Raw genomic sequence first — 21,868 nt, 5'->3', positions numbered from 1 at the left:
AAAGCAAAAACATTAAGCCCTCTCATCTCACATAAATGTCTGCAACTCTGCTGTCATGTACATCGTGTGAAATTGAGCTGAAAAGACCTTCAGACTTTAACACTTCAAAAACCAATTTGGACTGCAAAAAAAAATTCCCCAAACCACAAAAGTGACTGATGACAAATTCGCTTTTAAGAGCGAGTAAAACTCTCCCTTCTCCTAGAAACAAGAATCTGTCTTGAGAGATAAATCAAACTTTCCCTGACCACACTGACCTTTGCTCTTTCTGCAGAGCTTCTGCATGCTGTCTGTTCTCATGCCGCCACATCTGCAGCTCGTTCTTCATGGCATCCATGTCTTCCTGAATGTAATCCATGATCCTGCCAAGTGTGAGGGCACTCCGGCACAGTGTCTGAATAGAGATCTGAAACTTCTCGATTTCTTTGGCTACCAGGTCTCTCTCCTTCTTCCTAGCTGCTTCTGATACAAGAGGCTTCTCCTAACAAAGAGGAATGAATAAGAAAGAAAACATCAAAATTAGGAAAAACGTTTGTTGTACACGAAGTATCGAATGATGAAGGCTTTAGAGACCACTAACTGAAGTATCTGGAGAAATTTTTATGACAGCTTGCAATGAAAGGGAAGAAATGAAGCAATAGTCTAGAAACAGATGAGCAGAAAGTCTACCACATCCAAGTCTCACTGCTAGGGAGAGCTGCTACAGAACTCTGCAATAACATCAGCAATATTAAATTGCTTTTGGGTCAGAAAGCACACAACATTAAAATTAGTGTTTGATCCCATAAATGACCTCACTGATGTTCTTGACATGATCTTTCCCAGAGCAGAGGGGGGGGAGGTGTTGGGGGAGACCACCTCATTCGGTCATGTTTGACTGAATACCTTCAGCTCAACGTATTTCGATGTTAAAAGGCAAGCTTCTGGGGCTTACTATGGCATCATTACACAGAATCTCTCAACACACACGTATTGCTGAACAACACGTTTGCTAGTGATCTGCTGCTGCCACTCTAAATCACACGTCCATCTGTCTGTCCATCCATCCATCCATCTGTCCGTCCATCCTTCCCCTGCACACCGGGGGGCTGCCCAGCACAAGGGCTTCATGGATTGACGTTCACTCAATACTACTGCAAGTTACAATACAACCACACAAAAAAAAAGGTCACGTTCAACTCCAGAGGACCGTGATCATAGCTTCTGAGGGGCAGTATTTTGGGAGAAGCAGAAGCATCCCTGCTTATGCTGACAGGGTACCACACCACAAACATTCACTGGACCTGCTCAAGGCAGTGTTTTAGGAGCTGCATTGGATGCTCAAGACTACAGCCACCTTGCAGCACATCATTTAGTTCTCCAAATCGCTCCCTTCAAGATGCTTTTCTCTTTCCACCAGCTGTATCTGCAGTTCCAGCTCCTAATGCTGGTCCCAATAATAGCACCGCATGCTGCACAGCTGAAATAGGTGGTGGTTATTCCCTTCCTTGTAGTTCTGTTAACAGTGTTTGTAAAGCCATGCCGGCTGCAGATGTGGCCTCAATAAACTGCACTACTCAAAAATAATTTGGGCTTGTGCACGCTTCCCTCGTGAGCAGCCAGCAGACTCTCTGTGGTCAGTCTCTGAAGCCTCGCTGCAAGTTAAATACAGGGAAAGCGTGTGCTAAAACGGCAGTCACAAAGAGCAAAATGATGCCCTAAAAAGAGCAAAATGATGCCACATGACGAACACTTTGTCATTATGAACACTTTATTCCAGGAAAGCCCTCCCTGAAAACAATCACCATGGAAGAAAAGCCCATGGTTTTTCACCCCCCAAGAAAAACAGCCAAATTTCTCTTTCTATCCCAGAGCCCTAAATGTCTAAATTCCCAAGCCGAGTTTTTCTTTAAGACACGCAAGGCTTTAAGCAAAGTTTATTTAAAGTAATTTCAGTCATTTAATGCATGCCGGAAAACGAGAAAGGTCTTTCTTTACCACCCCAACCACAGGATCAACCCATTACGAAGCAGAGTTCCTCGTGGCTATATAAACACCGGGGTGGCAGCGTGCTGCTCCCTTGCAGGGACACGATATCTACCACACTGTCCCCTCCTGCCCTCCTACCCAATTGGCCTGCCTTCCTGTGCGAGCTGTGGGCTGTTTGTTCAGCTGTGTTTGGAGGCAGCAGGGACTACTGCCAAGCACATTTCAGCAGCCCTTGGCTTGCTGATGAACTCAGATATATATTTTAGAAAAATACTTCTAAAGATTTGAAGGCTGAGATTTACTTACGTCTGATGCTTGTGTTTTACCACACACACGGCGCACGAAAACTGTGGGACTTCTGAGCTGACTGTGATTTTATAACGTTGAAGTTGTTTAATTAGCAACTGGGCTGAAGTGACAAATGCTGCTGAACTCGTGACCTTCGCTTCCTAAGTCAATTCATGAGTGCTGGCTAAACTGTTAAAAACAACACTCATCTTAATTCCTTCTCACTCGACCTGTGCCTCTCTGACAGAAGCAGGTGTTTCATTATGCTACATCACATAAAACACGTTATTCAGATACTTTCCGGAGGCATCCATGTGTTTGCTCTCCTTTACGACGCAAAGATGAAAGCGCTGCTTTTTGACCCATTTCATCCCCCAGGAGCTGGTGAGCACCCACGTTCAGAGCACAGCTTCTTAGGGTCGAGCAGATATTCTCCCCTGGGTCTCCTCCTCGGCAAACCTTGGGAACCACAGCCAGTGGCATCCCCATTTACTTCATCATGTTGTGCTCCACCAAGGCCATCTACAAGGCTTAATCCATGGTACCAGAGTTTCCGCGTGTAACTGGGAGGTTAACTATAAGCAAAATCACCTTCAGTCCAACAGTGGACCAAGGCTGTATCATAATCAACAGCTTCCCAGGAAAACAGTCCTGCTGCCTTGTTTTTCCTCCGAAGTGCACCAAACCCTCACCACTTTCCTCTGCCTGCATTGTAAAAATCCATAGCCAGGAGGTAAGGAATTTGGTTCAAACACCATTATCTCAAAAGCAAGAAGACTCAATCAGTACTTTATCCAAGGACACATCTGTGTGCGTGTGTATTAAAAATGAAGTATTATTCATCATGTTTTATTTTCAGAGTTCAATATTTTACATTTTTCTAGAGTTGCATGACCTCCCTGATGCCTACACACTCCAAGCAGCCACACCTCTCAACTCCAGCAAACGTGTTATGAAAATGGAAAATAAAAAATGAACGAAGATCCCACAATTTAGTAAATGAGCAAAGCAGAATTGTATAATTTTAAAGCATGGATCCAGCTAACAATTCGAAATATTCCATATTAAAATACGCAGCTGCTCAAAAAGCTCAAACGGAAATAAAACAGAGTGGAATATTTTCTATTAATCACGAGGATGCCCTTAAAGCATGTTAGAAAATATTAAAAAATAATTTTAGTGTCCCTGTAACTTCAGGACATTTTATGTAGCTCAATTCTTCAAAACTAACATAAGAAGCACAAAATATCATCCTATCTAAAGTAATTTCAAGTAATGAAATATAAAAACATTATAAATCTATTAAATATTCTACAGACTTTAAAATGTCCATCAACAGGGTTGTTAGAAGCTCAGTGTCTTCGAAACACAAAACTGCACAATTTAAGTGGTGTAAGAGCACAAGAGCTTTTTAACGTATCCTTCTTTAAAAGAGAAGCACTTAAATTTCAAGCTCCCAAGACAGATTTCCCAACACCTGAAGGCACAGTCCCTCCTCGAATTAAAAAATAACAATCAATCCTTTCTTTCTTTCCGCTCAGACTTCTACTCCAAGATGCCACATTACACGTCCTGCAGTCCACAGAAAGCTGAGCTCAGGGCGCAGAATTACCATCACGGAGAGGCCCTCAAGCTTCACCAGCTATTGCTGATTATAAGCAACTAAGGGAAGAAAAAAAAATACAACCACCGTACTGTCTGTCCTCGGTTTCACAGGTACAGCTATGGGTTAAAGCCTGCATGGGTCACTCTTAAATTACTAAGAATTATGGCAGATGGTTTATTACAACAAGCAACGTGGGTGGTAAGAGTCCTGAATGCCACCTTTGCTCATTCTGCACAAACATGTAACAGGATATATTCATTTTTAAGAAAAATGCCAGAATCAGAATTGTTCCAGTCTATTTAATTAGGTCATACACCTCAATGAACTCTCCTTTCACAAAAGCCCAAGAATCAATAAATTATCCCCATATAACAGACTATATCACTTCTGTAGGCCCAACACGCTTCCTTTCCTTCATGTTTTTCATAAGGCACCAAGATAAATGTTTATTTTGGATTCCTGGGAAAAAGTCTGCCTTTCCCATTACCTCAATCCGAACAGAACACAACGTGGACTCAAATGCAGGGACCTCAGAAATTAAAAAGCAGAAATTTTCTTTTTAATCAATACAGGGGATATTATCAACAGGCTTCCAGAAACCACCAGAATTTACCTGTTTAATTTACCCTCGCTAAAGCAATTAGTATAAATATTACAGCGTGCACAGCTCCATAAAAAGGATCATTCACAGGACATCCATTCCCAATATCCATACTGTTGAGGGCATTGGAAATGCCTAACGTCTACTGCGTTAAAGAGGTGGCATGATTTTTTTTCCCCCCAGTGTTTGAAAAGTTCATTTCTAGAAACAGGATTTGATTGCTTTTATATAGCTTCTCCTTTGTTTCCACGTTTAAAATTAACAGTTTTTAAATATGAAACAAATTAGAGCAAGCATCCATCAAGCAGCTAATAGTTTCTACAGCCCCTTTTAACAATTGTGTTATGTCCCATTATGGAAACAGACCCAAGTAATCACAGTTTTATTGAGCAGTACCATTTCCCTCCCAGCTCTTTCTATGGCTAGGACAGGACAGAAACTTCATTTTGGACAAGTAATTTTGATACATTCGATGCAAAAACAACAACGTGGGCTTTTTTATTGTACAAAATATTTTCTGATCATAAAGGGTGTTTTCTTTTCCTGGTTTTTACAGAGTCTGCATTTTAAGCAGATTGTAACTATCCACCAGGGATCACCATAAGAAACTCTTTCACAGAAACAGAGGGGAAAATGGTAAATGTTAAATCACTTCAAATGAACAGGATGCTTTTTCTGCTTATGCCAGGTACTGAGTTCAGTAGCAGGCCAAGGCAGAGACATGATGTTCTTTGCTGCTAGACTCACCAGAGTTAGGCTGACCTCTTTCACACTTGGAAGACACCAAAAGACCAAAAAAAAAAAAAAAAGGTTGCTCTTTTTAGGGCAGGGAGCTGGAGATTCCACACACACACACCCTTCAGTTCACATTTGACACCTCTAAAAAAGAGCTGGAATTTTCAGACGTGGGTAAACATCCCACCTCAGCCCCCTGAGCCAGCTTGCCTTCCTTCCCGGTAACTTTGTGCTGTGGAGAATAAAACCTCACGTATTTGGAGCAACGTTCAGCACGCTAAGCAGAATCCTGTGAGCCTGACCACACACACACACACCACGAGACAACTCTAGCAGTAATTAATGAGAGCAGATAGCTTTAACTCAGCTATAAGGGCATAACGGGTGCCAGTCCTGTCCCACTTTCCTTTTCTTCCTACACTGTTGAAACTGTGGGTCCGCAACCTCCTTTTCTCTTGAAACAGCAGCCTGTTTCCTGTCCAAAATTTGCAATCCTCATGCTCCTTGTGTAAACCAACTGCTTCCACACCAGCCTGTGCCCCAGGAGAATATCCTAGCCGGATCAGTTGATAAGCTTCTTGAAATACACGAAAATCACCTGCACTGTCTCCTACACCACACAATTACTACACCACTGATAGGCTGCATCCTTTCCTGGGGTTGGAAACCACAGCTGCCTCGCTGCACTTTTGTACATGCTTTCTGTTTAACATATCCATCTGCTGTCTCACGTTGTATTTATATTATATCCACAGGAGAGAACATTTGTGTTTTTGTGTGCAAAGGCCACAGCAAAGGAGCCATGACACCAGGAATATCACAAGAGTGACAAAAATCCCATTCCTGCGTTCACAGCTTGTAACACACTTACTTGAGGGCCACATTTCTTTTCTGAGAGTTGTTACTAAGAAGCTAAGAAGCTGTGGTCTTCAACCGTGAGCCTCTTCAAGACACCTAAATGGTGGGACACACGAATACATATGGTTAACACGTCACACTGCTAATTGCATTGGCTGGAGGGGACGCACAACGCTGCCCAGCTGATGGATTAATGTAAAAATCAATGTCCTGAAGAACTTTAAACAAACAGAATCAGCAACGATTCTGTTTGTTCTAAGCTTAGAAGTACCTGCTTAATTTACAACATCTGTAATTAGGGTTAATATGGTCCAGGTGCTAAGCCATTTTAATATCACTTGTTCCTAGCACAAACCTCAAAGCTGCTTTTCTGAAGCCTACGAACTGCATTTGGTAGTGTAAAGATGGGAATTCCGTGATCCCACTTGCTTAAACTATTTAATAACCTGCCTATATTTTCCACACATCAAATAAATGAAGTGGAATACAAAAGGTACCATCTGTTTCTTTCTCTGTTTAACATAAGAGGATTACATTCTAAACAAATACATTTAGGAATTCTTTTTAGGAATTTGTTAAGCTGAACACAGCTAATCAAGGCAGCAAAAATCTTGTGTATTTCCAGAATGACCTCTTTGTTTGACCTGAAAATCGTGTATATTATTTTAAGTTCCTGCACATGCAAAATCTATGTGATGAAAGTCCCACTCTTTTTTTTTTTTTTTTCTTTTTTTTCCTCCCTCTTCGTTTTCTTTATTAAAGTTTCTTAAAAAGCAAACGTATGTTTGGGAAACTCAGCACAGCAAAGGTTTGAGATGAATGTTTTTAACACAAATAAGTTCTCTTCTGCAATCAGCAGTTAGAAGCAAAGGGGTGAAACATGCCCATGAGTGCTATACTTTGATTAAGTATCAAGTCAGCAGCTTCACCTGATTTCTAATTGACTAATCCACAATAAATCAAGTAGATCCACTGATCAGTTGAATGTTGAATATTGGACTTTATAAGGCATCAGCCAAAGGATCCAGTGCTCAGAATACAGATATATCCTCTTCTCCCTTCATTTTCTCAACTTGCAGAAAAACAAGGTTTTAAAGACTAATGAATATAACTGGGAAAACATTTCATTTCTTTTATACGTATTGAATAGTTTAAGAAAACCATGGAAGATAAACATTCTTACTGACAGACACGAGGATAACCTTCAGCTATAATTTCCCAAAGCAAGTATTCTTTCTAGTTTTCACTGGAATTTAGTTACCTTACTCCAAAATGCAGAAGTAGAATCACATTTTACTCTTCCATGCATAATACATTTTGGAATCCTGTTGCATACTGATGTAGAAGATATTTCTTCTGGAGAGTTTGATGGAAAACAAATTAAACAAAAGAGCTGACAGTCTGGGGAGAAATGGTCAAATCTCAGACTGATACTGTTCCCAGCAGACTGCAGAGCTAGACCTGGCACAGAACATACGGCTATTTAACACAACACGCTGGCCAGAGTTCGCTGACCCATTCTCACAGTCCCAGCAACTTAACGGGACTTGGTTCCACTTGCCTGCCTGGAGCACTTGGCAGGAATACACCACTTGAAACTCTTCTTTCTTTTTAATTACTTTTGCTGCCTCTCCCCAAAGAGATTCCACAGACCACTAACTATCCTTCCCAAAACCGCTGCTCTGCTCTCTCACAGGAATAACTCCCGTCGCTGTCTTCTTGGGATCTCAGGAACGTCTAGGTCACGCATAAGCATGCCAGACCCATACCTGCTACACGCTGCATGTCCGGCCCCTGAAAGACTCCTAGAGACAACATCACATTGGAAATGTTTTTTTTGTTTGTTTGTTTGTTTTTTTTTTACATTTACTTTATCCCACATCACAGCATCTCTATCCTCCAAAATAAATCCCCAGAACTCAGTATTCTCTCCAGCTCATGTTTTCTGAGCTATATCTGTCAAGTCCCAGGCACCAGCTCTGAGCATTTTTAATCACCTTGTGCACTGATTTTCCCTCTGCTGTCAGGAAAACTATGCTTCTCCTCTCTCGATCACGACAACTTCTTCAACATAATTTGAAAAGCAGTAGCAGCAAGGAAACCTAACGCAGCAGCAGCCAGCTGCTTGGATATGAGATCAGATGATATTCCAGGAGCTTACTGCTGTATGTTGCACGTGACAGACCAGGAAGTCAGCAGGTTTTTTTTTCCAGAATTAGTCGCCCATTATCAATGCTGCTAACGCAGATCGGTGCTTCAAAAAAAATGCAACAAAAGACAAACGAGGACTGAATGAATGTTTTAGAGACTGAAACTAGGCAATGGGACTAAACAATGATTGTACGTGGACACAATTGTCCACGTGCATTTAAAAAAATCTAAGGGGTTAACAGTGAGTCATTTTAGTTAATAAAAATAGGGGGAAAAAAAAAGAGAAAAAAAGTTCAGTACAATCACCAGAGGAAGCTTCCCGAGCACGAAATCCATGAGGTTTTGTAAATCCTCCCCATTGTCCCTTTCTACGTCCAGTGCTCAACCTGACAGGACACAATACAGAACAACACAGCCTTCAGTACAGTTCTGTAGTGGCAGGAAAAATCATGAAATCAACTACTATTGCCGTCCCAAAACTTAGCCTGGAGATTGATGATGGAACAGCACCACCTAGTTATAAAACCAGGAACAGGAACAGCTGCATCTCGTGTTCTCACAAGTGCCAGCTCAACATACACTCCAGTAATGAGCTTTAGAGCTACTGCATAAACACAGCAATATCACCTTTAAACCCTTCTTTTCTCCAAACAGCTATATAAAGACAGAACTTACTCAGCAGGCAAATTTTCACATCAGACATTCATTAGAAATAGCCAACAGCACTTAAATGATCAGTACGTAGGCAATACAGGCTGCATGTTTATAATAAATGGTACATAATTCAGCAACTTAGGCTAAGCTGTGTCAATTTATAATGTAACATGACCAAAGGTGTTTTCCTATATTAAAGAAGAAAATTAATTCTTCCTAATCTCAGCCCTTGCAATACGTGAAAGGGATTTTTGTCAGCCAGGCAGGCCTGGATCTCAGACAGTCTCAAACTTCAGATAGGAAGATAACCCACAGCTCTGATCTACCTCTCTGTTTTTCTCAGCGTGTTGGGGATGGCATGAAAAAGGCTGGTTTGTAGGACAGCATAACCTACTACTACTAAACAAGAAAGCATATAGGAGTGTCTCTATATAAGAGAAGTGTTGATTTTACCCTCCCAAAACTGCAACCCTAAAAAGTTATGGCTGTGTCCCTTCTGCTGCAGATTGCTAGAAGCAATTATGAAGTAACTGCCTCTGAAGAATGAAGAACAAGATATAGATAAAAATATTTTTTTTAAGCAGCCTACTGTCTACCACACTTTCAGTCCCTCAGGGACTTTTTTTTTTTCCAGCTGTGCATTTTACTCATTGCCAAATAACTATATCTGATAAAATGAAAAGAGACAGTGAAATGGTCAAGGCTTCAAAAAGTCACTACTGATTTCAGAGAACTATTTGAAAGAGCTTGATACTCAGCACTGTGAGAAGTTTAACTCTTGAGGTCTGAGTCATGGCACCTTATCAAACTGCAGCATGCCAAATCATGGATCATTCCCCCCCCAGAAAAAGAATATGGTTGGTAAAAAACTACAATACTGAATTAACATTAAAAGAGACGTGCAACTGAAGATATAAGAGTTCTTGAAAAGTATTTGCCTTTCCAAAATGTGGTGTATGTCTGTATTTTTATAACAGCATTCTGAACTGCACTCCTCAGCGTCTCCTCATCAGCACAACAAACTACCTCATTGATTTAAAAACTTGCCAAAGGGTCAACGGACCAAAAAACTCAATCTAAAAATGCCCCCCTACCTTTTGCTGCTTCTTGCAACATGAGCTTTACAAAGCTAAAAGGGCAAAAGCTTTCCAGTTGTGACAAGAAGACATTAAAATCTTGGTGTTTCAACCATTTGCTTTTTTTTTTTTTTTTTTTTTTTTTTAAAAAAACCCTGCTAGACCTTTTCTAGATCCTTTTTAAGCTGTCAATCCCCTCCCCCCCAAGGAGGAAAAAACAAAACAAAAAGAAAAACAAAAAATCATAAAAGCCATACACACCTAGTTCTTTCCCTTTCCCAACTGCTGGCTGGGGAAATAAAATAAAATCACTTCATAGATTCAGAGTGTAACATTGGGGTATGCTAGATGTTACTAGGGTAACATCCAGTGATATGAAAACACTCTATATGGTTAACTGCACCAGAGGTCATATTTTTTTAGGCAATGATAAGAGTTGTCGGGCAACAGGACACTGCTCTTCATATGCCTAGAGGACAATTAAGATTGAAATAATAATGCTGCAGCTGTACAAATGTAAAGTATGTCCTACTACATCTAGGGCAAGGCTGAAATCAGCAGACTTTGTTCCGGAAAAAGAACAGGCTAAAGACTACCTGAAAAAGTTCTGGATTTTATTCAGCGTTTCAGTAAACACAAGAAGTCAAGTTGAGAAAGAGCACAATGCAGAGAATGTAAAGGACTGAAGGAGGAAAACAGTGGTAACAAGTGAGGGAGGTAAGTTTGGTCAAAAATGGAAAAAAAAATCAGTAAGGGAGAGAAAAGGTCACTATTACAATATTTAATATTCATGATTCTTTAAAGGCCGTTACCATCTTACCCTCTCTGTTGTCTTCGATGATTTTGGTGATGATTCATAATCTTTCTTTGTTTCTAAGATCTTTTTTACAAGCCCACCTGGTGAAAATCAGTACATTTCTCAGCATTGGTTGACACTATAATATTATCCAGAATATTCAGACAACAACATTAAAACCAACAAGAACAGCATTCTGTTATGTATTTTAATTACTCAGATACAAGGTATTTTTTGATCTATTTTCTCCAGTATCTTTTTATATACACATACATATACATATTCCTTTGATAGGATTTTTTTGATACAGATAAATACACCTGCCTAAGTTACATCTGATTTAACCATAATGAATCAAAGCCTCTGAATCAGAGATCACAAGAAAGCATAACTATTTTATAGAACCAGCATATGAATTTTTCTAGAAGCTTTTCCATAACCTGCATTCAACAACCAATCCCATCTTGTCTCTCTGAGAGATGTAAACAGTGACACTGCATTTGACATCAGCTGTAAATCCTGCTGCTCAGCTAACAAGGTGCTATTTGATAAATATTTCCTGGTTGTCTTGCAAAAGTTGCAAGCTCCTGTCCCTTCGTGAAGTTTATTCTATACATTTATGTATACAAATATATATAAAAGCAAACAAACATACCGTGCTTTTCATCCTCGACCAGTTCCACTTCTGGCTCCTACACATGCAGGAAAGAAAGCTTTAGTTGCAAAAAGTTAACATTGCTGTAACATACAACTAGTCAAAGAAACATTTAGCTAGAAGCTACTTTAAAAAAGAAAGCTACAAAGCGTGGAAAAAGGTGCTATAATTGCAACATTAACAGACCGTTTCCATCTCTGGCATTTCAGGCACTGGTGGGGCTGCCTCCACCACAAACTGGTCATCATCATCATTAGAAGTCTGCTGGTCTGTGATCACATTTGGGATTGTTTTACCACTACCACTCCTGAAAGAGACAAAACAAAAATGAAAATCTATTAAGATCTGTCCAATCCCATTAAGATCTATTCAGAATAAAGGAGACAGCAGCTCTCTCCCTTCCTCCCATAACATAAAGCAGCACGTAAAGTTCTGTCATTTCCAGTCACAATCCAATTCTGAAAACAGTCAGTCATCCTCCTCTCACAACAGGACACTACTCTCCTTCTGGACACACTGCTTTAGTGCTCAGCATTTAATAGAGGTCACCCATAAGCCATTTGGGCCATCATTTCAAGTGGCTGTTTCAGCCTTCTGGAGCATGCAATATTCACTGTATGTTTTACAGAACTCTTCTAGTAGTAGCTTAATGTTCTAGCCTTACCTGTTTCAGAGTTCCCAAAGGCAAAAAAAAAAAAATAATAAAATGTATCTTTGAACTTGCAGATGCGGCTACTAAATGTAACTTTTAGATAATGCACTGGATTTGGAGAAACAGTAAACAAATAAAGCAGGCTTGAATTTTCTAATCTGAATCAATGAGCAGTAAGGTGATTCCCCACTAATGCTATACAGGGGCAGGGGATGGACAGAAAATATAATGCTGTGGCATGAGAGCTGGCAAAGTCTGCTCTGCCACCTCTCACGTTCCTTACCTTTCTGGAAGTAAGGCCTCTGTGCTTTCTTGACGTTTTACTATTCGAGGCGGTGCTGGTCTCGCACTGCTGGGACGGGGAATACGTCTGCAAGAACAGAGATCTTTCCATTTATATTTTAAAAGGAAGCCTCATATGTCCCCCAGAGAGACAGACATGCATATACAGATGAACTCAGTAATTTAGTTGATGCATAAAAACACTCAAAACATTCACAGCATATAATCCAATATAGTAATACCTTCTATCCTAGTGGGAGTCTAGGAAAAATCAAAATCTAGGAAGTGTGACCTTAAAGAAAAAGATTACAATTTTGCGTAGAACCACCTCTTGATTTGTATCCAGGTTATTTTTTTTAGTGAGACAACAGTAATTTAGCATTAACAACAAATTTAGCATTAGAAATACATGCTGTGTTGCAAAAGGAAAAAAGCGATACAATTGCAATAGCCTTTCTTTGGGCAAAGAAAAAGTAAATTGGCATTTGAAAGTCAAGTTCATCTTACCCTTAACACAATACTTTGGAAATGCATCTGCATAATGCAATGTTCTTCTCAATAGACACTCCACACATCCCTCTTACTTTAATAAGATTGCATCAAAGCACTTCATGGATTATGAAAATAAGTCCAAAACACTTCAAAATGCTAGTTTTGTTTGTAGAAGGAAAGGAAAATGAACAAAATTTCAAATTGACTGAATCACCTCCTGACACCATCACAGCTTCATTCAGACAGAATAAAGAAAAGAAACAAACCTTTGGATAGCCTGAGGAGGAAGATCATCGGGTACTTCACCATTTTCAGACACTGCAGGCTTTTCAGGAGCAATGTTCTCTGCTTCTTCTTCTATTAAATGAAAAAAAAAAAAAAAAAAAAAGCGTAATTTTGGCTTAGTTGTCAAAGTTGCAAAGAAAAATCTAACTTTTCTTTACAACAGTACTTCAAATCTCATCAGCACTATAATTTATGCTAATGAAATACATCATATGACAAACTTTATAAATAAAACTCTATTCGCTTATATAAAAGTTAAATATCTTACTAATTTCTAGTTCTTAGACACCTCAGAGTATTCACAATTCAAAAGAGACACAGCAAAAACGTTTAAACTTCCATTTTTTATTTGTTTCTTAATATCATGAAATTCCCTCATATGTTTAAATGACATCATCTCACTTGGTTCTTTCATAATTTCACGGCAATGTCTGCAGTATTTCAAGCTGCTCATTCTACAAAGTCACGAGAGAAAAAAAAAAAAAGGTTTTAAAACTGTATCTCTACATTGAGATACATTTAAAACCTTGATTTTATTTACATTAATTTAACTCCTTATTTTCCGTTACTGTTGGTCTTAGTTGACCCTGACCTGAACAGGGCTGAAATGGAGCAGCTGACCTCCAAAAACCCCTTCCAACCTGAAGGATCCTACGGCTGGAGGATGAGTGTGTATTCTATCATTCCTCCACTCTGATGCTCTCTGTAGGGCTGACCCATTTGCTGTTGAAACCGGACAGACAATGCAGCTGACAACGTGACCCCGCACCTTCCAAGCTCAGGTTGGACCACCCTCCACAACACAGAGAAGATAAATGGCCTCTTTGCCCTGACAATCTAACTGAGCAGGCATCGTTCACCACTTTCTGCCTTAATGTTGCTACAAAATAATTTTGGTAGGTAAAAAGCATTTGATGTCCTTCAATTCCATCTAGAAAACTTGCTCAGATGAACTACCTGTCAGTAAGCATTGCTCCTGTGTAATGCCACACACACAAAAGACATCTCTAACACTATTTCTTCCATCTCTCAGCTCTGAAATCATCAATGAATGGCACCAAAGGCCAAGCCATACTGACTTTTACAGACCCAAATCTAGGTAAAGAAACAGTTTCCTTTCTCAGAGTCTTGTATTCCACCTCCCTAATGTGTTTGTGTATTCTCTGAACAGCCATTTCACTTGTAGGACCTTCACACTTAAAACTACTAAGTAGTTTTATACAGTATTTTGAAGAAACTTTATCTTTAAACAGTGTATTAATCCTACACACAGTCTACTGGAGAGCATATGGAAGATACATAAATACCCTTACCTTAGAAAGCACTAGATGCACTTAACTAGTAAGCACTATGTTTAGTTTTCCCTCGCTCTTACTGGTATGGGGAAAGACAACTGTGCCTCACACAAGTGCTCCCTGCAGTAAGACACCAAGCCTGAGCCCAAAGGGTTTGCCCGGTTGCTGGCTGTATCATAAACTTCCTATACTTCCCAGGGTGGCTCAATTAGCACAGCTGCCTAATGGGTGTGATAGGGGTTTCCAAATCCTCCTTCTGCATGGCAAAAGGCATTTTAGCACACGATGGAGATCATGAAACAACTACGAATGGCACAGCTTTACTTCTCGTTCTGAAACACCACCACACATCCTAGACACAGCTGGTTCCTGCCGCTCTGTGGGAAGCTCCTGCAGTCCCCTCGTGCCTCTATACACACCTGACCCCAAGAAAAAACGCCTACAAGGATCCCTATTTCTGTTTTCAAGTCAACAGCTACCATCAAGCAAGGAGTGCACACTGCTAAATAATTTAGCTTTTGGAACAGCAGCAGCTGTACCCAGGGCTTCTGCTGATTTCTTGCTCTCGCTGCACCTTGACACGTATCACGCTGACTTCACACAGACAGAAAGCCGATGGCTGACAAGAATCCTTCAAGAATTCAGCTACTCTGTGTTAAAAACCTCACTCCCCTGGTTCATCCCAGCTCCGACGATGCCTCAGCACGATGCTGCGACGTGCACAGAGCCGAGCCAGGGAGGCCCTGGGGCTGCCAGGGGATTTCTACACTCACCCTTTGTTACTGGCCCAATTCTCCAGCAGTTGTAGGGGAGTTTTGTTGGAACAAAACTTTCAGCTCTAATCCAAACAGAAGCCACAAACACAAGTAACAGAGCACAGCAATGTCCCGCACTGACATTAAGAAAATGGAAAGTGCACATTTTATTGAACTGGTTATTAATAATAATGACCTGTAACACATTGCAAGAAGCTCCTCACAATACCTGCTTATTGTCAAGCTAAAAACCATAAAGTGCTCATAAACCATTACTTTTTTTTTTCCTTAGCAAAGCACTTAACTGAAGCACAAAAGCACTTTCATAGATGGCTTTTTGCTATTCTTTTAACTAAAAACTACTTGAATAAAGTCTACTCAAAGTATGCAAACACAAATTGTATTTTTATTCAGTTTTTAAAAAAATCTTTAATGTATAGCATTAGAGGTTAAGAGTCCCACAGAAGTGCTTTATTTATCAAAAAGCACCGCTTTATTTCTACCAGAAGTTTTTAGCTATCGTTGGTATGCTCACTGCTGGTCTTTTGTCACTCACTATAAGCTCAACTGATCCTGAGTCACTGGCAAATCCACCTGGAAATACCAAACATGCCGATTTTTCAGAGAAGCTATATGTAATCCTTAAAAATAATCTGACCAAATGAGACATGAAAAATACACACTCAACTACAACCAGCTTCGGACTCGAGATCTACTGCCAGAGCCAGGAGAAAGGGGACAAACACAAGGGATTGTTTCCAGCAACTTGCACCGCAGTGCTACAGACATCAATGTTCTTCTGGTCATTAAGCAGATCAAACATCAGAAACAAAACGTTTTTAAGAAGCCAAAAGACAGCGGAGGATCAAAACAATTGCGTGGATAGAATATCTGAGCAGACAGTCCTGAAAGTTAAAGGAGCTGTGCAAAAAGGTACAACGGATGATTAAAGGGGCAAAGCCATGCCAACCTACCTTGCACTGCTACAAGCACAGGGATTGCTTTCCTTCAAGGAGCAGTTTACACAGCCCCAAACATAAATTAAAGGTCCAGAGGAAATTCAGAAACAGCTCACAAATTTATTTATTTATTTAGTAGCCACAAGTACTGTGCACGCTCTTGAAAACCCCGTAGGAGAATGGAGTTCAGCTCCTCCCTGACTAACCTCCAAAGGCACAGCTGCTGGGGAAGGACACCAACTGTGGTTTTCAAGCAGTCTCAACACCCAGCTCCCATTTAACTCCACTGGAGTATAAATCTAATGCATAGTTAATCAACCTAAATGCTAACATGGCCCAGCTGCACAAGCAACAGATGCAGTGTTTAAACATCTTGCAGGGACTGATGGATGGCATGCTTTGACAAACAGAGCCAAGTTTCAGTAGCTTCCTAAATGCTTTTGCAAGTGTAAACTGGCACTGCCACCAAAAAAATCCTGCTTCCATGCTTCCCACTCCTTCCTGTTAACACACACGTTCACACACTGCTTAAAGAATGGCCTCGACATGACTTGGTGTAAGGCGCTGCCCTCCCAGCGTCTGTGGAAAGGAGGTTCACATTTTGTATGGGTCAGGTGAGTGGCAGGAGCTGTGGTGGCTCAGCTGAAGGTCCCGGCGCCTCCTGAAGCTCCCCAAGGAGGAGCCCCCCCAGGCTCTGGGCAGCCTGTGCCAGGGCTGCGGCACCCGCCCAGCACAGCAGTGCTGCCTGGTGCTCAGAGGGAGCCTCCTGGGCTCCAGGCTGTGCCCAGGGCCTCTCAGCCTGGTGCTGGGCACTACTGGATGGAGCCTGGCTCCTCCTTCATTGCATCCTTTGGAAACTTTCATTTGCAGTTACAAGAATAATACAGAAAGAAGGAACAGGTCACTTCTGACGTATGCTGATTGCTGAAAAAATATGCACTCAACTTAGCTATCTGCAATGACTGCTGTTATAAATTGTTGTAAGTGATTTTGCATTCCAATCGTGAAAGCAATTTAATGTGTGAAAGAAATATTCATTCCTGTAAGAACTTACAGAAAATTAAGGTTCACTAATGAACCAGTACTTTACACTCTTACTGAACAAAGCTGAAAATACAACTTGTATTTTATACCACCTGAAAATCTGATCCAAATCAATAATGAACCTGGGGGTATTTCTCTCACACACATTCAAATTGGAAATACAGAAATATAAAATTGTATTCCATAGCAGATGCATTCCAATGGACAAGACAGCTCCAAAAGATAAAAGGAATTAGCATAGAAGTTCTCCCAGTTGTGTAAAGTCACGCAAGTGTCTTGGCCAACTGTCTACATTTCATTGGACTGACCCAGCTATGAGGCCCTAAAGGCCACAGGTGGACTGGGAAACAGCCTTTGACCTCCCACATACATGGCATCAACTCTCCTAACTAGGTCAAGCATCTGGATCTGGAGAAAATAAAAACACAGCTTTTTGCTTAAATGTCAGTTCTTTCTCCTACATTTTGGTTCTATTACTCCGTGTGTACTGTATCTGGATACAAATAACTCATTAACAATGGATGCCTTGGGAGCCATACACAACATGAAAAAAAAAAATGGAGAAGTAGGAATGCAGAGATGGAATTTGCCTCTAAAATCCTGTAAAATGCAAACACTGAGCGAGACTCCCAAACATTTGCACAAAAAGGCAACATGCAGTGATTCACTTCTTACAAAGAACAAGTCCCCAAGGGATTCAGGTGCATTTTTCCTTGGGACGGTGTAAACTCTGAGAACTTGCATAAGGGTAAGAAAGGATAGAAGGATACTAGACTAGCTTGTTTATCAGGGAACACACGTTTATCCAGCCAGGACATTAATCACAACAGTTGATTAAAATACAAGGGAGCAGTTGGATTGAGTCATTTAACTTAAATCATTTTAACTGCATGGATTCAAGCTTGACCCCAAAGCACTGTAGTTAGACTTTCAAAGGCAGGCAAGCTTTTATTCTTCCTACCATTCTGTTTGACTGCAAGTCCTGGTTCAGCTTTCTCTTGCAGTTTAGCAACATTGTCCTCTGAAATCCCATCTGCCACACTCTTCATCTCTGTAGTTCCTAAAAGAAAACAGTTTACAGTTAAATGAAACCACAGATACAACAACAATTTTAAATAAAAAGCCCTGCTAAAGAACTAGTAAGTCTAACAGGTATTTAAGAGCTACCCCACTTTAATAAAACATCTTGAATGCAAATAAATAATATCTAAAGTTCACAAAGACTTTTTACATGACCACTGATTAAACTCCTTATGTTACTGCAAATTAAAGGCAATTTCTTCAACTGAGAACTGATTTAGAGGTATTTATTAGCCAAATAGCCAGTCACACAATACTGCATTCACCTAACAAAGACTAAGTAATTACTACAATATGCAATGTTGTTTGTGCACTACGTGCAATGCACAACGCACTTCTGTTTGTTTCAAAGGGTTTTGCTTTAAATGCATTTCATACTAAAGCCATTAAGAAATTTCAAGCAAGGAAAGCTTATTTCCAGTATATTAATTCCACAACTTGCTGGTAATGCTATAGAAGAATCTAATTCATCACTTTTGATGCTACCTAAAGTGGTTATTTTCACTAAAAATATGTAAGACTCTTATTTACCAATTCTCTTAAGTTAATTCTCCCAGTTGCAACAGAATAATGTTGACAAAAGCAAGGTAACAGGAACTGGAAGAAGAAAGCTGAAGTGCAGGTATACTGGTGATTTCTAAGTTATGTGACAAAGGAAAAAGAAAGATTTGGGGCAGAGGAAGACAAAGGAGGAATGATTCAGCACCATTTGTACGTGATTCCTGAAAACACAGCTGAGTGTTTAATGTGGAAAAAAAAAAAAAAAAAAGAACACCATATAGTTGGTCACAATACCTACTGAATGGGTAGAATATTCAGCTTTGGTCGAATCAGAATAAATTCAGAAAGAGGAAGATAGAGGAATATATCTGCAGATACAGAGAGAGGGGTACCCAAAGTGCTGCCCAAGAGTTGAACTGAGCATTTCTAAGTCACCTTGTCTGCAAACAAGTAACTGTAACACAAGGGTAAAGGACAGACTCACTGTGCCCCTATCCTCAGGCCACATTTCCACCACCAGAACAAATCAGCAAACAGTGCTGAGTGCTCAGGAAAAGATTTGCCAGACAGAGGCCTGCCTAACACTTAAGGTTGAAGTCTCCAACGCTTCCAAAACAGTGATGCAAGTACCACAAGCAGCATAAAGCTGACACTTTCAGGACATACAGATCAATAGCAGAGGATCTACCCATGCATCCATAACGCTGTATAGCCTGTTGCAGCAGCAATGTTGAGTTCTGCTTGCTTATGATAGAAGTAATACACAGCAGCAAATGGCCAACAGCCCTTTCATCTACCTGTGCTGACAAAGGCCAGGGTGAGGCACCACTTAATAAATCTGAAAGAAGCATTTAAAAAAAAAATCCTCTCTAGCCTGTACAGCTGTGCCACAAGGCACCCATGATGTCTGGAGCTTTGCAGAAAAGCCATCCCAACAGTGGAAAGTGAAGTCCTCCACTCCATCAGAAAGGCGGGGTTTAATTCAGAAACTTATTACGTCATGCCATACATTAAAACAATTCCCAAGGCATCCGTTGTTGAAGATACTAACCTGTCACTGATAAACAGCTACTGGCAGAACGGGTACAGACTGTCAGAGAGATGTTGCGGGCTAGACAGATGACTAATGTGATTTCCCAGGGCAGTTCACACGTTTCCTTCTGACAGTCTCCAATTATCCAGACAACTAGACCTGACATGACAAGCACTGCTTTCCCTTACTTGTAGAGCTGGCTCAGCTCTCTCTCTGGAGGCTGTTTGAGCACGTCATGAATTGTTGTTTGCTTCCTTTCTGCCTAATAAACCAATATACAGCAAGGTATGCACAACAGACAGCAGGCACGTGTGGTGACATCTCAAAATTAGCCACTGTGGTCCAGCAGGCTGGCAGGTTGCCATTGGGTTATTCCCCAAATTAGTTGTTTTAATTTCTCAGCAAAAAGGCTCGGTTTGACTCCCTCCTGAACATACAATATAACATCCCTGAGAAACCACTGCATAGGTCACAGACTGCAAACCAAGAGCTCTTTGCATTCAAAAGCTGGGTTTATAATAATGTACTGGGTCTGGTAAAACCACCACAAATAAATTCTCCTGGTTTTCATCTCACCCTCTTCTGTGGCATCAATCCTTACTACAGAACCAGCTTTTAATATTCATAGGTGGACGTGCAAGTCTGTGGGCAAATTTCTTCCAATCCACACACGTGGTGTGCACACACGCACACCACGAGCATTAGCTCCAGAAATAAGCCAACTATTTTCAGATGCACAATATTCAGTGTCTTAAAGCAAAGTTGTTCAGATCTCAATTAAGAGCTATTGTAAGTTTAAAAAAATATACGTGTTTAATTTATAAATCAACTTTTAAATTAGCAAAAGAGATCTCTACAACATGAAAACAGCTTTGCTGCAAGGCATGTTGCAATTATGAAATAATTATGGCCTTAGTAATAACATTGACTATAAAAAAAATTGTTCTAATGCCACCAGAAATTTGTTCTTAATATATAGATGTGAGCAATGATGTTACAACTTGTTTTCATTACCAGGACAGCAAACATGCTTGTAATTGCTTAACTGTCCTCCATTTTCCACTTCAGTTCTGTTTATCTAATAGGATGAATTGGCATTCACTAGCCCCTTTCTGCTCGACTTGTATGCATGTAATTATCTCCAGTTAGCATTAGAAAATACAGAAAGCTCTGATTGTCATCATCCATCACTACAGAGAACAGTGAGCAACAGGCATCAGCACAGCTCCAGAGGGTTTTTGCTACCCTCTGGATTACTTGTTGGAGCATCTAAGAGCATTACTCACCTATTGCAACTCTGCCGTACTAGAACAAAGAGGGTTAATGCCCCCAAGTGCTTATCATATAGGTAAACTGACATTTGAGTGCACCGGCCTGCTGCATCATGAAAAAAGGAGTATTTTAAAATATTTACCTTAAAGACAAAACACAGGATAAAAGGTAAATCACGTTTCATTTATTAGAATAACTGGATAATGATTTTAAAGAAGAAAAAGAAGAAATGGTCCCATAAAACATGCCATGTCTGGTCACTGTAGTTTAGGGCCTGTCTAGGCTATAAAGAAAATATTCCATTTTGAAAATAAATAAATAAAGTTGTAGGATCAGCTAAGGATCACTAAGTAGTAAAATAAGACTACATTTAATGCAATCCAGATGGTATTTTTCAGCAACAAAAATTATTAAAACCTCACAGCATGTAAGTATATGAGATGTGATATAAAATTTTCAATAAGCACTAAGTTGACCTAAGCTCCTAAATAAACACTTGTTTATTTCAGAGCACGCCAAAGTGCCAGAACATTTTAAGGTACTTAAGGTGCCTAAACATCTTTTTATTTTTTCTCAAATTCTTTTGAAGACATGACTATTGATTGTTATGAATACGGTATCTGAGCTCTAATACAGCTTCCCTATTTCAACACGGACATTTTTAAACCCACTGAAATGCAAACCTAAAGAAAACATGGATTCTTGGGAAGACACACAGCAACACAGCCTCTTTACATAAGGTAAAAATAGTGACATTGGGAAAGGGCGTGAAGATCCTCGTGCTTCATTAGTCTAAATATAATGAGTCTTTAGCCAAAATTAGCTCTTGT

The 21,868-nt window shown here is 40.2% G+C and overlaps 1 protein-coding gene across 5 annotated transcripts in view; it reads right to left on the bottom strand.

Moving 5' to 3' along the window:
* The window catches only part of TRAF3IP1 (TRAF3 interacting protein 1), a 42,134-nt gene that overhangs the window by 2,707 nt on the left and 17,559 nt on the right, over positions 1-21,868 (bottom strand). For 4 of the 5 annotated variants that reach the window (XM_084524446.1, XM_084524448.1, XM_084524450.1 and 1 more), the window contains 7 exons: positions 18,114-18,212; positions 13,081-13,171; positions 12,324-12,410; positions 11,575-11,695; positions 11,389-11,425; positions 10,758-10,834; positions 258-481 (listed from right to left, as the gene is read on the bottom strand). In XM_084524446.1, the coding sequence (XP_084380572.1) occupies positions 258-481; positions 10,758-10,834; positions 11,389-11,425; positions 11,575-11,695; positions 12,324-12,410; positions 13,081-13,171; positions 18,114-18,212 (736 nt within the window). The remainder of the gene's footprint in view (positions 1-257; positions 482-10,757; positions 10,835-11,388; positions 11,426-11,574; positions 11,696-12,323; positions 12,411-13,080; positions 13,172-18,113; positions 18,213-21,868) is intronic. The other variant, XM_084524447.1, reaches the window with a different exon arrangement.

The sequence above is a fragment of the Aythya ferina genome (assembly GCF_964211825.1).
Source record: "Aythya ferina genome assembly, chromosome: 6".
Classification (NCBI taxonomy): Eukaryota; Metazoa; Chordata; class Aves; order Anseriformes; family Anatidae; genus Aythya; species Aythya ferina.
This window is presented reverse-complemented; position numbering and strand designations above follow the sequence as displayed.